The sequence below is a fragment of the Peromyscus maniculatus genome, chromosome 20 (assembly GCF_049852395.1).
Source record: "Peromyscus maniculatus bairdii isolate BWxNUB_F1_BW_parent chromosome 20, HU_Pman_BW_mat_3.1, whole genome shotgun sequence".
NCBI classification, from domain to species: domain Eukaryota; kingdom Metazoa; phylum Chordata; class Mammalia; order Rodentia; family Cricetidae; genus Peromyscus; species Peromyscus maniculatus.
The window spans coordinates 30,008,626-30,026,551 of record NC_134871.1 but is presented as its reverse complement, the minus strand read 5'-3'; the positions used below and the strand labels follow the sequence as shown (position 1 = coordinate 30,026,551).

At 40.7% G+C, this 17,926-nt stretch overlaps 1 protein-coding gene across 1 annotated transcript in view; it reads right to left on the bottom strand.

Annotated features, from left to right (window-relative positions):
- LOC102904544 (uncharacterized) overlaps positions 1-12,877 on the bottom strand; it is a 43,016-nt gene extending 30,139 nt beyond the window's left edge. Inside the window, exon 1 of the mRNA XM_015996394.3 lies at positions 12,699-12,877. Within this exon, the coding sequence (XP_015851880.2) occupies positions 12,699-12,701 (3 nt within the window). The 5' untranslated portion in view covers positions 12,702-12,877. The remainder of the gene's footprint in view (positions 1-12,698) is intronic.
- Positions 12,878-17,926: the final 5,049 nt, after the last annotated feature.

Sequence of the window (17,926 nt, the reverse complement as noted above, 5' to 3'; positions counted from 1 at the left end):
TATGATACAATTTACAACCAGAAGATGCCCTAGATACTATGACTCTTTTGTGCCAAGTTATCACATAAAAAAGACAGACCACAGAAACTTACAGTTGTGGAAAACTGCAGGTATGATCTTTCCCAAACTGAAAACATGCACACCTACGACTTCCCTATTATTTCTACATGATTCTTCCACTGCCACAGCTCAAGGAATGGGGCACTGGAAACTTTGTGGCCTATGAGCCCAACCGCACATCACATGCAGGAACTCTTCACAAAGGACCCCAATTTGATGAGTGATATATCTTCCCCATAACATGGAAATCCTGTAAAATCAAAGAAAGCAGTCTAACACCATCCATTTGTCAACTTCCCTAATTCCCCTCAAATGGTTACCAGAGAGCCCATGGTGATGCCTTGACAGAGTCCACAAAGATACACAGTAATGAGAGCTGATATTTATAAGGCTACCATACAGAGAAATTCCTATCTGATGGAGGCTAAGTTCATAAGCAAGACTTATGGAAAATACTGTCTATAAATAACTGGCTGCATCTACCTGTGATTCTCTTGTGTTATCTCATGGTTTCTCTTTATAACAGGACTTGTCACACAAATGCTGGCATATATTCCTCAGTTTCTGAGCACTATTATCCCTGTGTGCTATAGAAGGATGACTTTTTCCTACACTGTATTTTCTGGTATATAAAACAAGCTCTCAGAGTACAGTCATTATCTCATTTTTTGGTGAGAAACTGATGCCTGTTCTCTATCAACAGCCCAACTGACAGGGTAAGTTACCCAAAGAAATGTCCTTGTGAAGAGAACACAGGAGGAGCTTTCACAGATATTATTCATGAGAGGAACTGCAGCTGTCTGGTCTTGCTTAGATCAAAGCCCTTCAGAAGACTTGTGGTGAACTAGAAGGATAGTGTAGGTGTCTGTCCTTGTTATATTATAGTCCTTCAAGGGATCAAATAGCGACTTGAGCTCCCTTCAACCCTTATCAGAACTGGCATTTCCACGCTCTGACTCAAAAGAGCACTTTACGCTTTGTTTACAGCTTACACACCAGTTTTTGATGTAAGATCTAAGCTCAGTTAACTGATTACCTTTAGTCCTGGATTTTATGTGCCTATCAGACAATTAGCCAACTAAATTATTTTAACCCAATTCAGAGGGGATTTAGTGTTACACTCAGCTCTACCATGGGAAAAGGCTCCAGAGCCCACAAGTTATGAGATAATTGTCCAGTCTCTCAGCCTTAAACAAAAAGTTACTAGACCCATTCCCTAGGCTATGGTAGGGCAGAAAATGTATTCTTAGATCTGAAATGTCCCCTTTTTTATGCAGCCAGCTTTTGGTGAATCAGCTCTACTTGCTTCCTCCTTGGTTAACAGGTTGCCATGGTTACTAACTATACCTGGCTCAGCAGGAAGCTGCTTTTTCAGGAAAGCGGCAGTACCTGTGCTTTTTTTAACCTTTCTGCATTTTAGGGAGTACAAAATATTAGCCTACACTCTTGTATAATATTTGAGGGACCAACCTTAATATTATACATCCCAGGGGCTCAGGAGAGAGAACTACTAACGGCGAGGACTATTTTCAGGAAATATAATCTCAGCACACCAAGTTCTATAGTCCACTTGCTTTAATTCCTCTGGCATAACATCCTTTATACACAGCTTCAGTTCTGTTCTCATGTCTAGCTCCTTTCTTGCCTGATTTCTCTATATTTATCTACTGTCCCCTCTAGGTTCTATCTTAATTCCTTCATCTAGTTTTGTCCCTTCTAGGTTCTCATCTATCTAGTTCTTTCCCCTATCAGCTCCTCTCACATCTCCTCTCTCATCTGGCTCTTCCTCATCTTGTTCTTCCCCATCTGGCTCTTCCTCATCTTCCATCTCATTCCTCTAGTCCTCTCTTTTAGCCCTCCATTCTAGTTCTTCCCCATCTCATTTTGTTCCTCTCAAGTTCTTACCCATCTAGTTCTTCCATTCTCTTTTCTCTTCTCTTCTGCCTCCTAGAAGTCTCGGTATATAAAGGGAGGGTCCGAGCTAAATTGTGTAAAGCTATTACTTAACATCCACCTCTCCTAGGCGGTGTCTCCTTGTGGAATTTACCGTAAATCAGGAGACTTGCATGTGGGCTGTTATCATTGTTAGTCCACCTGGGTGGTGTTTCCTGTAGTCCTTGAAAGTGGTCAAGGGAGATAATCTGATTCCAGAGAAAGCCTTTCCTGAGGCTGTTCTCCAAATACCTGGAATGTGTATGTCCAGAGAGTGATTAGTCTACACTGTTAGCCCTTCTTAGGGAAAAGTCAATTGGGAAAGCTATGAAGGCACACATGATTTTCATAACAGAATACAGCTGATATATAACAAGCCAAGTAACACCAAAAACTCCTTGGGATTTGGCTTCCTCTGGAGGAATTCCCTGATCCCTCCAGGTAGTGACTTTGCCATAACCAGCTGAGTTCTTATGATCTTATATATTCCTGCGGCCCGCAGCACTACACTATTAGTACACTTAAGAAATGTAAAATAATGCATACATTGTTTGCCTTTTTCTTAGATCTCTCAATGGTTTAGTTTCCTCCCTTTATAACCTGCCGCAGCCCCTTTAAGAGGTAGTGGAACCTTCAGAGCTGAGCTGCAGTTGGCTACAATATAGAAAAGTTTTGTTCCATGTAACTTTCATCATTTCTTCAAAGAATGCCTGTGTTCCTGAGATATGACCTTGTAAACTTTTTTAATGTTATCAAGTTGTTAATGAATGGATATATATGCTTGTGAATTAATTTATAATGAGAATAAAGAACACATATAATGAAGAACCCTGGCCTGTGTGTGTGAAGTTACTACAGAAATCATTTACCCCTCTCACTCCTGAGAAGTTTTTCTGAGGAACCCTGGGTAAGGGCTGGGAGCTGATCCTCTGGATCCTTACAATGCCTGACCTTAGTCTACCTGCACGACATAATTACACAAAGGATCCAGAAGATCTCACTTACCTTCAACCTCAAATCATGACTCCTACCTGAAGAACTCTGCTCTGAGACTGAATTTAGGAGAATACCAGTCTTCTCCTACTACTCAGGGAATAGGTTTGCTGCAAGAAAATCTTTATAATTGATAGTTGCTGGAGTTACGTTGGTTAGCTCCTTACTTGGAGTTGGCATAGCATCTTCTGTTCTTTTGGATATCAATACAGATATAGATATAGCAGACATTAGAAATCTTACTTAACAACAAAAATTGACTAATAATCCCTTGTCTGATGGACTAGCTACTACTCACAAACTGATTACCTGCCTTCATTTGGAACTGTCTTAAAGCAATCATTGGCAGATACTAACAAATATACAGCTTAAAGTTTGAAGAGACTAGCTACAGCCAGCCAGATCTCTCAAAATTATCTGCTACAACTTATTCAGAAGAACAGACAAAGAGAAGAATATATCCAAGCAAAACTCAGTTTTCAATGAGTATGCAGACCTATTTCAGCCCTTTTCTACAGGATTTGGAACAAAATGGTAATCTGTAAGTTTCTACTGGACCCAAGGCAAACCTCTTTGTGTGATCATGGATTCTGCAAAATATATTTATTCTTAGTCTATATGAACAATGCAGTACCAGCTTAATACACACACCTACTGCCTATTAGTCTAACTACAGAGAATATCTAGTACCCAGAGAAACATACCATTTCACTTGGGACCTTTGTGAACACCCACCCTCTGCCCAGTGAGCTCCAAATGTCGGAACTGACTCCTTATGTATTTGCAAACCAACTCAAAGACCAGTCTTTATGGAATGCTACATGAAGGCCTTCAACTTCACAGTTATTATCTACATCATCACCAGGGATACCTTGGACTTCACTTTTTATTCTGCACAACCTAAATGTCTGGCTATATACAATGCTACTAGAGTTACAACTCATTTCTCAGGACATGTAAACATGTCCAGGATCTCCAGCCTAATCCCTGAACAGAGAGACATGTTTTTGACTCAGGTACCCTATATAATAATGAACGCACAGATGTCTTAGGAAAGCTAGAAAGCCATTAATGACACTTCCACTGTTCTTTCCTTTAACATGCCACAATTACAGTCAATGGATTATGAGATTACTAGGGATATTGAGACCCTGGGAGGACAGATAGACAGATAAGAGTCCATCATTTATGAGCTGTATTCAAAGCAGACACCATTGCCTATGCCCATAGTAAGCAAGCTTAAAAAATGCTCTTTATTTGATATAACCTGTAGAATATTTAGATTTGACTATACCAGATGCCCCACGAGGAACTTATTCCACTGGATAAAGGAAAGCTTTTGGGGTTTTTTTGTATACATATTGGTCCTTTGGGCATATAAATTCCTTATGATTATTTTGGGCTTGTTTAATAAGCTTCATTTTAGGAGTAACTTTGACAACAAGCTCCAGAGACTATTGTTACCACAGAAGGAACAAAGCAAGAACTTATGATTCTGGCAGACATATCTGTGCAAATCATTATTCAAGAAACTTTTTTAGGAAATGTTTCATCTCCATGATGACACCTCAGGCTATATTATATTATATCCCATATCCTTGGTTCTGTCCTACAACATCATTGTCATTTTTGCCAAAAGGGGGGGGTCTATATACATTGGTCATACACAAAGGTGGAAGTCTCTAGAGACTCACCAGACTTCCTGATGTTTATACTCATAATTTTTTTCATAATATTAACATACAAAAAAAACTGAGAAACAACTTTAGAAGCTAATTATGAAGCTTACTGAACTCTTAGTTGCTCTTTTCATTAATAAAAGAAGAAATATCTGGCCCACAACCATGAACCCCAGGCTCTTACTTGACACTATCAAGTTAGGATGATGCTGTACTTTGATTGGCTTAGCTCAGAGCCCTACAGCTCCAACAAGGCTATGCCCCCTTTACAACATTTTTGTTTGAAAGTGATTGCATTTCCTTCTATTTATGAATGTGTTTTCAACTTGGTGCATACCAAACTTGGAGAAACATAAATTTGGGAAAGTAAGTATATGCCAGAGGGATCATAACAATATCCTGTGATCTATATAATTGTTACATGAATCTTAAAAGGTCTTATTAATAAAAACAAACCTGGGCCCAGGTATTGGGGTGAATGCTGAAAGATCAGAGAGACAAAACAGGCCACAGCTAACCTCGCCTCGCCAATGCCTCAGCTGATCTTGTTTCCTCAAACTGGAAGCCTCCAAGTGCTCATTCATAATCAATCTCAGCTGAACTGCTGCTAAAAGCCTAAAAGCTGAACCAGGCTCTAGTTCCTGGTTTTCATGCCTTATATACCTTTCTGCTTCCTGCCATCACTTCCCAGGATTAAAGGCGTGTGTCACCATGCCTGGCTGTTTCCAGTGTGGCTTTGAACTCAGAGATCCAAACAGATGTCTGCCTCCAGAATGCTAAGATTAAAGGTGTATGTGCCACCATTTTCTGGCCTCTATGTCTATCTAGTGGCTGTTCTGTTCTCTGACTCCAGATAAGTTTATTAAGGTTCACAATATATTGGGGACATGCCAGGCGGTGGTGGCGCACACCTTTAATCCCAGCACTCGGGAGGCAGAGGCAGGGGGATCTCTGTGAGTTCGAGGCCAGCTTGGGCCACAGAGTGAGTTCCAGCAAAGGCACAAAACTACAGAGAATCCCTGTCTCGAAAAACAAAAAAAAATAAAAATGTTGGGGGACACAACATAACATTTTGAATAGTTTTATGTTTTGGTTCCTGAGACTTTTTTTATATTTATTTGTCTATTAGTAATTAAAATTATTCATTGTATGCTTTGTCATTTTCCTATTGTGGCCTGAATTTGCAAATTTCTGTGAAAGTGTTAATAATTCTTATATGTGGTCCCCATTGGCACTATGCCTCAAGGACCAGGGGATGAAATGTAATGAGCATAGTTTTAAAAAAAAGACCTTTTAGATATGTAAAAGTAGCTGAATCAGGAACCCCACTATACTCAAGGCTGTACCCAAAAAGCAGTGAGTAATATCACTCACTCAAGATAACCAGACACAGCTCTAGAACTCCAAGACACCACTGGAGAGCATATAAACAGAAACCAAGAGCAATGCTCCGCTCTGCACATCTGGAGAGACATGACCAAGATCAGCCCAGTGGCTAGAGTGTCTCCCCTAGGATCCTGACCCTTGAATCAGACACTTCTATTAGCAGCTGGACCTGAATTTCAGGTAAAATAGGTCACACAGGTAAGCAGCCTTGGGGAAATAGGCTTAGGACCTTAGTTAGGAATTTAGAGTGTGAATCTTGTGTGATGACAGTATACTAACTATGCATATCAACCCTCTTGTTCACAAAAGTTAGGATCATTTTCCTATGATTAATATTTAGATATTTAGATAAAAGTCTACATCAGAGTGAGGAAAGGAAAATTTGCCAAACCAAAGGCAAGATAACAAATTTGTTTTGTTTTGGTTTGATTTGGTTTTTGGTTTTTCGAGACAGGGTTTCTCTATGTAGCTTTGCACTTTTCCTGGAACTCACTCTGTAGACCAGGCTGGCCTCGAACTCACAGAGATCCGCCTGCCTCTGCCTCCTAAGTGCTGGGGTTAAAGGCGTGGGCCACCACCAGGCAAGATAACAGATTGTTAAAGAAACATTGTAATAAATACCTAAAGCAACTTGTTTTGCTCTAATTGCTTTATAAGTCACAAGCACTTTTGAAAACAAATTTATCCCCATTTTTATGTGTATGTTTGTGTGTATCAGAGTATCTTCCATGTGTGTGCAGATGACCCAGCAGAAAAAAGTGTATCAGATCCCCTGGACCTGGAGTATAGGTGGTTATAAGCCTCTAAACTTGGATGCTGGGCTCTAACTCAAGTAATCTCCAAGAAGAATGTACTGACCAACCAAGCCCCATAATACTTTTTATCCAATAATCTAAAAGTCTTTCACATATTAACAACAACAAAATCTAAATAAATACAGTAAATAAATAATCCTTGGGAACATGATGCATCAATGTTAAGATGTTGTTTATGGTCGATTTGCACCAGAAATTGAATACAATCCAAAAACAATGACCCAAAATTTGTAACAGCCAAGCTGAATTCAAAGCCTCATGCAAAATTGAAACACTTCAGAATGCTAAATGGAATTATTAAAAAATAGTACACACATTGACACAATGTAACTTCTATATTTACCACTAAAGCTACAATAATAAAGAATGTGTGGGCATATACCCAGGGATGCTCAATCATGATACATGCTCAACTATGTTCATAGCAGAACTATTCGTAATAGCCAGAACCTGGAAACAACCTAGATGCCCGTCAACTGAAGAATGGATTAAGAAAATGTGGTACATATACACAATGGAGTACTACTCAGCAGAAAAAAACAATGACAGCATAAAATTTGCAGGCAAATGGATGGAACTAGAAAATATGATCCTGAGTGAGGTAACCCAAACCCAGAAGGACAAACATGGCATGTACTTACTCATAAGTGGATACTAGATATAAAGCAAAGGACAATCAGACTGCAACCCACAGAATGAGGGAGGCTATAAAGCAGGGGGGCTTATAATAAGTTTTGGTTTTACTCAATTACTGGGCAAGCCTCAATGAAACATTTCACTATTAGGATAAGAATTTATACTGTATCAAGCTGATAACAGAAAAATAAGTAAATAAATAAAAATGAAAAAAAGAATGTGTACAGTATTTGTGAAAGAATGAAGGAGATAGAGAGAAAAAGCCAAGACAAATACAGTCAATTTTAACCAAAAGACCAAAGGAAACCCAGCCAGGAAAACTGTGATCTTGAGCAATGCTACCTATGAGTCTATGTGTATAGAAATTAAATAATTGGGACTTCACAACTCCTACAAAATTAACTCAAAGTGATCCTTAAACTGTTAATTTTCTGACCCTCCAGCTACTGATATTTCTTACGGAGAGGCTCCATGCTCTAGAGCTCTCTCTGCAAATGAAGGTGATCTCCTCCAGAGCTTATTTTGGGCAAACTGAGCCCCAGTGATTCCCAATCACAAATCAATGTTCTCTGCTTCCTGCCACATGGATTATGGCACAAGATGTGGCATCAGTGTGAGAGGGGGGAGAATGGGGAACTCGTGGCTGATATGTAGAACTGAATGGTATTGTAAAATAAAATAAAATAGTTTAAAAAAAAAAAAAAAGATGTGGCATCAGCCCTATCCACCTGCCCAACACCATGCAAACCTGAGATACCTCTGCAGCTCAGAAACTCCGTTTGTCCCCTGGAACTGAACTTCACTAATCCACACCATGGTGGCTAACAGTAGCAGACAGTTAAAAGCATTCTAATCATGTATTGCTTTAGGATGATCCCCATTACCTACTTCCTACCATTTTCTAAACTATCTGTAACATTATAAGATGAACTTGAAAGTGGAGTGCAACATTCAGAACTTCTAGAAACTAGGTCTTCAGCTTTGCAACCTGTCTTCCCACTACACAACCAAAAGCAATGCCTATGTATGTGTGTGCACACTAGACCATGATTATTATAAGCATCATAGCCTCCCATACCATGGTGGCAGAGCCTCTTCAGGGAATCCATACTCAGCAAAGCAAAGAGGTCAACAGCTACCACACAGGGACCAACAGAACCAGCATGGTCTAACTCAGTCCCAGCAGCTTAGACTCTGACAGTTCAGCCAACCTGCTCTTCCTGGACTGGGGATAGTGGTCCCCACACTCACTATGACATTGCTTGTGGCCTCGCTCACAGCTTCATATAGCAGAACCAGAGAAGAATCCTGAAAGAGCCTAGAAGCTACCTCCCCTTGGTGCTCCTGATTGTTAAGTCTTCCTTCCAGAGTACCTCATTAGCTAGGACCACCCAGCTGGGTCGCAGGACATTAGCAGTTACTATACTGGGTGAGCTGATATCAAATGACTCAGACAACAAAGGCCTTCCCAGTTCTGCCTTTCCACCCTAGGGTCACACAGGATCCAGTCTAGGAAACTGTAGCTTAGTAGAATCTTCCATTCTCCCAGAACACTTCCTGTTTCTCTTACAAGGTACAGAGTCCTCTGTGTGCACATTCCATTATACAGTCAATGCCCAGTGCAGTCAAACACAGATCACATTCCAACAGTAACTGTTGTTAAAGCAAAAAAAGGCCATGGATTAGAAAACAATGAAGGGTCTATGGGAGGGTTTGGAGGCAGGAGAGAGATAGTGGAAATGACATAGCTATAATCCCCAAAAATTATGTTAAAAAGTTGAGACAGGTTTTATGGCTATGTGCTCCAGAGACCAGAGATTTGTATTAGAGCACACTAAGTACTACTTATACCATTTCTCCAAAGTTGTGCATCTTAAACCTTGAAAAAACACAGACATGTTAGGCAGGGCCACACCATTTTATCCAGTTCTTCTATTTTGGCTGAACTTAGTGTAACTAAGTAGATAAAAGTTCTTTATCCAGATTCTTAATTGCCTTGTCTGTGAACCCAGGAAATGGTCAGTCAGGACATTTACAGAACATCTAAAATTGATTCCCTCACTACTCATTGCTAATGTCAACTACTGTCAAAGCAGGAAAGCTTTTGTTATGAATTTGCAAGAGTGGGGAACCCCCAGCTGGCCAGAACAAGGTTATCCTACGAGTTGAGGGAAAATATGCGAGGCAGATGCAGTTCTGGGAGGGGGGCAGCATGTGGAAAGTCCTTCACACCCAGGTGCTGCATCCACATGGAGAGTTTTATTATAATAGAGAGATGAAGAGAAGGATAGGAAAGGAGAGAAGAAACAGAGAGAAAGTGAGAGATGTCAAGGATGCACACTTGGAGGAAAAGCGGAAGAGAGGGAGGAAGGGGAGGAGTTTTCCCTTAAAATGAGGCTTTTACTTCAGAACACAGGGCGGCCCCAAGGGGCCAGGTCAGAATATTAACAGCTTTCATCCTTCATCTTGACCTTTCCTTTCTTTGCTGTGACTACAACTGCTTTAAAGTTGGTCAGTGAACTCAATTCTTACTCTTCATTTGTAAATTCCCAATAAAATCTAGAGGAGTTGGAGGATACTAATTCACTAGTAAACTTTTCCTTCTCACAAACCAGCCTGAAAGGAGTTGCAAGCCCTGGGCAGCACAGGCAGGATTAGGTGTTCAAGAAATTCTCAATTATATATTGTGAGGCAGGCCTGAGCTACAGGAGACATTGATCTAAACCAGTGTTTCTCAACCTTCCTAATGTTGTGACCCTTGAATACAGTTCCTCATGATGTGGTGAGACCACAACCATAAAACTATTTTCACTGATACTTCATGACTATAATTTTGCTACTATTATGAACTGTAATATAAATATTTGTGTTTTCCAATGGTCTTAGGCCACTCTTGTGATAGGGTAATTTGATTTCCCCAAAGGGAGCTGCAACCTCCAAGTTGAGAACCACTAATATAAACTGATATAAATAAATATCACTTAAGATAAAAATGGAGCCGGGCGTTGGTGGACCACGCCTTTAATCCCAGCACTCGGAAGGCAGAGGCAGGCGGATCTCTAAATTCTAGACCAGCCTGGTCTACAGAGCAAGATCCAGGACAGGCACCAAAACTACACAGAGAAACTTTGTCTCAAAAAAAAACCAAAAAGAGCCGGGCGTTGGTGGCACACGCCTTTAATCCCAGCACTCGGGAGGCAGAGGCAGGCGGATCTTTGTGAGTTCGAGGCCAGCCTGGGCTACCAAGTGAGTTCCAGGAAAGGCGCAAAGCTACACAGAGAAACCCTGTCTCGAAAAACCAAAAAAAAAAAAACAACAAAAAAAAAAAAAACCAAAAAGAAAAAAAAAAAAAAAAAAGAAAAGAAATAAATAGAATGAAAGTCTTAATGACTAGAAAATAGAAACAAATAGACATTAAAGCAGTAATGCACTTAAAGAAAATGAAATTTTAAAATTGACTTTTTAAAATGATAAAAATAATTGGAAGAACACTTTGCTATACTGACTTTGAAACAAAGTAGGTGTTTCCCTGATTGAGAGAATGCCAATAACAAGACATTTTAATTCTTTGTCCCTGTAAAATGTTAGCTGCTAAGTGCTTTAAGCTGACACAGATTTGCAGCTAATGGCCTGTGTCTTAAACCTATGAGCTGTGTCAACCAGTATTGCACATATCTGCACAGGAGAATTTTCTAACTGCAAACTGAATACTTGGTAGTTCAAGCTACACTCCCTAAATTGTACACCCACCAATTCTGTGTCTTCATTCACATGGAAGGAATTAATACATGCCAGGAAATTACACAGAAAATCACTCACTGTGCCCCATCGGCTCCTTCTTTATGATGGAGACCCCTGCAGCTCACTGCCTTAAACTTCAATCTGTGTCCTAGCTGTTGCCTAATCTGTTTCCCCCTGCAGTGTACACAGTACTGTTCCTCCTCTAGTGATCTGCAGGGAGAAGCCCTGCTCCACACATAAATCTTTCTTTCTTTTTCCTGTTACTGCAATGGACAGTCTACTATGTAACCCAAACTGGTAAGTTTAGAATGCTGTGGTGCTGCAGACCTGTAATTCAAAAATTTAGGTTTGTCAGTCAGGGGGACAGCAAGAGCAATGTGGCTACAGCCAGGGTTCAAGTCCACCTCAATCTACATCTGAGACTTTGACTAAAAGCCACTTTTCTTTTTTGTTTTGTTTTGTTTTGTTTTTCAAGAGAGGGTTCTGCTTTGTAGCCTGTGCTGGAACTCATTCTGTAAGCCAGACTGGCCTTGAATTCAGAGGTCCGCCTGCCTCTGTCTCTCAAGTGCAGGGATTAAAGGTGTGCACCACCACCGCCCAGCACTCCAGCATTCAAAACTATTTTTCAAAAAGGCTGGAGATGCAGCTGTTCTACAATATACCTTTAAAGCACACCGGGACTTAATGGTGGTTGTGACACTATAATGTCCCCTTGAGCAGCATGTTAGAGGCCTACTTTTTGATGGGTGGATGGGTCTTGTAGCTGGTTGTAAATCAGGGTGGTCTCCTTTGTTATGGGAATGTGGCTTAATGTCTGGTTAATCTTGGTGAACATTTACATCTTATCCTAGTAATCTCTAACAAGCATGGCTAGCATACTACTTATCTTTGGAGTATTTGGGAGGAAGCCCTCCCCTAGCTAAATTCTACTTTGTGTAACTTAATGTCTCCTAAGAATTGATAAATCCTTATACCATCAATTCTAATCTACATCACAGTTTAGTAGTGGAGTACCAAGCGGAACAGGAGATACAGTTTTACTCCAGACAGATCCTAAAACTAAATGTTTAAAATACAGAACTTCTGGAAGATACTAGAGAGACCAGAGCTCTACCAGTTTAGCAAATCTGCCCTCCACAATGATAATACAAGCACTCCAAGACCCAGCATTTCACAGTGACTTCCACAAGGATACTTCTAAGCGCAGTCCCACTCCCAGTGATCTGCAGACCCAGTCCTTAGAGTGAAGTTATGAAGAAGCTGCTGCCCAGGCCCAAGGAGTTGCAAGGACTACCAGGCAGGACCAGGAAGGACGTGCAGGAACACGCGGTTCTGGCCGCTAGCTCCCATCCAGCCGGGGAAGGACACGGGTTCCCTCGGCTCAGCAGTACGCTCCTCCCAGTCTGAACATGGCCAGCCACTCCTCCCCATCTGAGGACATCAACCTCTCACTCACCATGATGCGGCTGCCGAGGTTGGCTTCGCTCTCTCCACAACGGAAAACACACCGCAGCCCAGGAGCCAACTTCCAACGTCCTCACGGCTGAAAACACACCGCAGCACAGGAAACAACTTCCGACTTCTTCAGCAGAAGTGCTGAGTTAGAAGCCTGGTGCCGGAAGAACCCTCCCATCTGACTAGCGGTTCCGCTGGAGGCTCTGATTGGCTAGTGAGGCCTGAGTGACAAGACAGGGTAAGCTGAAGGACATATCCCTGTAGTTCTCAGCCCTGGCTTCCACCTGAAGCACAGATCTATCCTAGGTTAGCTGGAGATTTGTGGCAAATTCAACAGCAAGTCTCTTGTTAAAGTAAACCAATGGGTTCAGTTTTAAAAGGAAGTATACAAATTTAGAAGGAAACTAATCAGACAATGTTGCACAAGAGGAACACAGGGTATTTTAAAGAACATAAACAAATGCCACAGGAGTGTTGAGACTGATAGCCACAGCAACATATGTGGCAGGAGTTGATTTCTCAGGATCTGAAGCAACCCCTTCCCAAAGGCCCTGTCTCCAGATCTTTTCCAGATCTCTCAAGCATTTTACTTGTTTTTGAGATGGAGTTCTGTTTTTGCTCTATACATCAGGCCTTAGACAAACCTCCCAAGGCCTAGGCAGATAGCCAAACTTGGAGAGGCCTAGTTTTTCAAGTATCTTCTAGAAGTTCCGGACTTCCCATTTGACATTTAGGTGCAAGGTCTATTCGCAGTTAATTTTGTGAAAGTTATAATTGGCATCTCATGTACTCCATTACTAAGTTGTGATGTAAAAGAGAAGAATTGATGAGGATTTACCAATGCTTAGGAGACAGTCACACAAAGTAGAGTTTAGCTAAAGGGGGGGCGGGCTGTAAAATACCCCAAAGATAAGTAGTAAGCTAACCAGGCCTGTTAGAGGTCAGAATGCTAATTTAAATGTTTGTTGGCTTTTTATGTATACTGTTATTTGTCACACATCTGTGGTAAAAACAACTAATGAGATCTTCATCCATGAAGAGTCTAGAGAGAAACCTCTGTGTAAAGATTTCTCTATACTAAGCTTGGGCATCATAGTTTTAAGAGGGATTTCTTAATCATATTGTACTGGATGCTACACACATTAATTCAATGATGTTTTGTTATGTATTTGCTATTTCTTTGTATCAACTACAAAGACACATTAAAAACCAAAAGTGTGCTTATAGTAGTAATGTCATGTATTATATGATGACTACCTTGTATTTTCTCTAAGGTTTAGTTTAACAGATTGTACCTAGGAAATATTATTACATTATCTTATACACAATTTCTATTCAACTTTCTGTCTTTCCTTTTTTTTTTTTTTTTTTTTTTTTTTTTTTTTGATTTTTCGAGACAGGGTTTCTCAGTGTAACAGCCTTAGCTGTCCTGTAACTCACTCTGTAGACCAGGCTAGCCTTGAACTCACAGAGATCCGCCTGGCTCTGCCTCCCAAGTGCTGGGATTAAAGGCGTGCACCACCACTGCCCTGCCTGGCTCTATTCAACTTTCTTATATTTATTTGCTGTTGCTCAGCACTATCTTTTTTTTTTTTTTTCATTTTATTTATTTATTTATTTTTCTATTATCAGCTTGATACAGTATAAATTCTTATCCTAATAATGAAATGTTTCATTGAGGATTGCCCAGTAATTAAGTAAAACCAAAGCTTATTATAAGCCACAGTCATCCTAGGTCCACCCCCCCCACCCCCCACCCCCGCGCCCCCCCCATCCCATGCCATATCCCATCCCCCCATCCCCCCACCCCCCCTCCCCCCCCAGCTTTATAGCCTCCCTCGTCCTGTGGGTTGCAGGGTTGCAGTCTGATTGTTCTTTGCTTTATATCTAGTATCCACTTATGAGTGAGTACATACCATGTTTGTCCTTCTGGGTTTGGGTTACCTCACTCAGGATCATATTTTCTAGTTCCATCCATTTGCCTGCAAATTTCATGCTGTCATTGTTTTTCTCTACTGAGTAATACTCCATTGTGTCTTTGTACCACATTTTCTTAATCCATTCTTCAGTTGACGGGCATCTAGATTGTTTCCAGGTTCTGGCTATTACGAATACTTCTGCTATGAACATAGTTGAGCATGTATCTTTGTGGTATGACTGAGCATTCCTTGGGAATATATATGCCCAAGAGTGGTATGGCTGAGGTCTTGAGGTCCCAATTTTCCAAGAAACTACCATACTGATTTCCAGTGGTTGTACAAGTTTGCACTCCCACCAACAGTGGAGGAGTGTTCCCTTTGCTCCGCATCCTCTCCAACATAGACTGTCATTAGTGTTTTTGATCATAGCCATTCTGACAGGTGTAAGGTGGTATCTCAGAGTCGTTTTGATTTGCATTTCTCTAATGATTAAGGATAATGAGCATTTCTTTAAATGTCTTTCAGTCATTTGTGATTCTTCTTTTGAGAATTCTCTCTTTAGCTCTTTAGCCCATTTTTTAATTGGATTGTTTAGTATTTTGATGTCTAGTTTTTTGAGTTCTTTATATACTTTGGAGATCAGCATTCTGTCAGACGTGGGGTTGGTGAAGATCTTTTTCCATTCTGTAGGTTGTCTTTTTGTCTTATTGACCGTGTCTTTTGCCCTACAAAAGCTTCTCAGTTTCAAGAGGTCCCATTTACTAATTGTTGCTCTCAGTGTCTGTGCTGCTGGTGTTATATTTAGGAAGTGGTCTTGTGTGCCAATTCGTTCAAGACTTTTTTTTTTTTTTTTTTTTTTTTTTTTTTTTTTGAGGAGGAGTATTCAAGACAGGAGTTTCAACCTGCCCTCAAACTTGCAGATCTGACTGCTTCTTCCTCCCAAGTGCTAGGATTAAAAGTATGAACCACCACTACCCTGCTTGGAATGCTCAGTTTTGGGGGGGGGGGGGTGTTTGTTTGTTTTTGGTTTTGGTTTTAGTTTTTGTTTGTTTTCTTTTTCTTTTTTCTTTTTTTTCCAGAGCTGAGGACTGAACCCAGGGCCTTGCACTTTCTAGGCAAGCGCTCAATCACTGAGCTAAATCCCCAACCCCTGGAATGCTCAGTTTTAAAGCAACATATTTAGCTCAATTCCCTCCTAAGTCTCAGGGATCACTGTGGAAGATATAGCAGGAAAAGCATAAAAGGTAGAAGTGTTCTCTGTTCCTCTAGCCCCAATACCCTCAGCTTGTCCCTTGTGCTACAACAGATCACCAGCCTCCCCACTGTCCACATCTCCTGTGGATCCCACAGACAATCCTCTCTTAACCTCCCTCCCCCAACTACTTGCTGCAGCCCACCCTCCAGCACCAGCAGGCATTCCCTGTGAACACAACAGAGGAAGGTCAACAAATCAGGCAACACACAGCCATCACACTCTTTCAAAAATCCAAAGAGGAAACAGAAACCAAGGAGCATAACACACACCCAACAGGGACAAATCCAGACCTAATAATCATTCCAAACTCAGATAACCTAGATGCCTGAGTAGGAACTTAATCAATAATAGCCAAGGCAATAAATATATTTCCACCAGAGTCCAGCTATCCTACCATAGTAGGCCCTGAATACTCCAAAATAGCTAAAACACAAGAAAAAGACCCTAAAGCCAACTCTATGCAGGTGAAAGAGGTCCTTAAAGAGGAATGAACAAATCCTTTAAAGAAATCCAGGAAAACATAAATAAACAATTGGAAGAAATGAATAGAGCCTTTAAAGAAAGCCAATAATAAACAAACAGTTGAAGGAAATGGAGGGAAAAAAATACTCTCCCAGATCTGAAAACAGAAATAGAAACAATTAAGAAAACACAGGCCAGGCGGTGGTGGCCCATGCCTTTAATCCCAGCACTCGGGAAGCAGAGGCAGGTGGATCTCTGTGAGTTCGAGGCCAGCCTGGGCTACCAGGTGAGTTCCAGGAAAGGCGCAAAGCTACACAGAGAAACCCTCTCTCGAAAAACCAAAAAGAAAAAAGAAAACACAAACAGAAAATTCTGGAAATGAACAATTTAGGCATGCAAACAGAAACCACAGAAACAAACTCAACCAATAGAATACAAGGGATGGAAGAAAGAATCCCAGGCATTGAAGACATGATAGAAGAAGTGGATGTATCAGTCAAAGACAATGTTAAATCTAAAAAAAAAAAAAAAATCCTGACACAAAACATTAAGGAAATCTGGGATACTATGAAAAGACCAAATATATGAAACAGGAATACAGGAAGGAGAAGGATACCAGCTCAAAGGCCCAGTAAACATTTTCAACAAAATCATAGGAGAAATTTTTCTTAATCTAAAGAAAATGCCTATAAAGGTACAAGAAGCATACAGAACAACAAACAGATTAGACCAGAAAAGAAAGTTCCCCCACCACATAATAATCAAAACACTAAACATACAGAACAAAGAAAGAATATTAAAAGCTGCAAGGCGAACAGATCAAGTAACACATACAGACAAGGCTATTAAAAATATACCTGAACTCTGCAATGAGATCCTAAAAGCCAGAAGGGCCTGGACAGATGTGATGTAGACTCTAAGAGACCAGATATGGCACCCCAGAATATTATACCCAGGAAAATTTTTAATCATCATGGATGGAGAAAATAAAGTAACCCACGATAAAGTCAAATATAAACAATATCTATGTACAATTCCAGCCCTATAGAAGGTGTTTCTTTTTCCTTCTTTTTTTTTTTTTTTCTTTTTTTTGGTTTTTCGAGACAGGGTTTCTCTGTGTAGCTTTGCGCCTTTCCTGGAACTTGCTTTGGAGACCAGGCTGGCCTCGAACTCACAGAGATCCGCCTGCCTCTGCCTCCCGAGTGCTGGGATTAAAGGCGTGCGCCGCCGCCGCCGCCGCCGCCGCCGCCGCCGCCGCCGCCGCCGCCGCCGCCACCACCACCACTCGGCTTAGAAGGTGTTTCTTAGAAGGAAAACTCCAACACAAGGATGATAACTACACCCATGAAAACATAAGAGTTAAATCATCTCATACCAGCAAAATCAAAAGAAGAGAAACACACACACAAGCTGGATAGAAGAGCGTACATAAAATTGTATAAAACTTGAACTTAGTCACACAGTTAGGAAATTTTAAAGTTTTTTTTTTTGGTTTTTTTTTTTTGTTTTTTTGTTTTGCTTTAGAAAGGTTAATTACAATGTTCCATATATTAACACAAGATGGGCTCCTTCGGTATAAAAAATGAAGTAAGT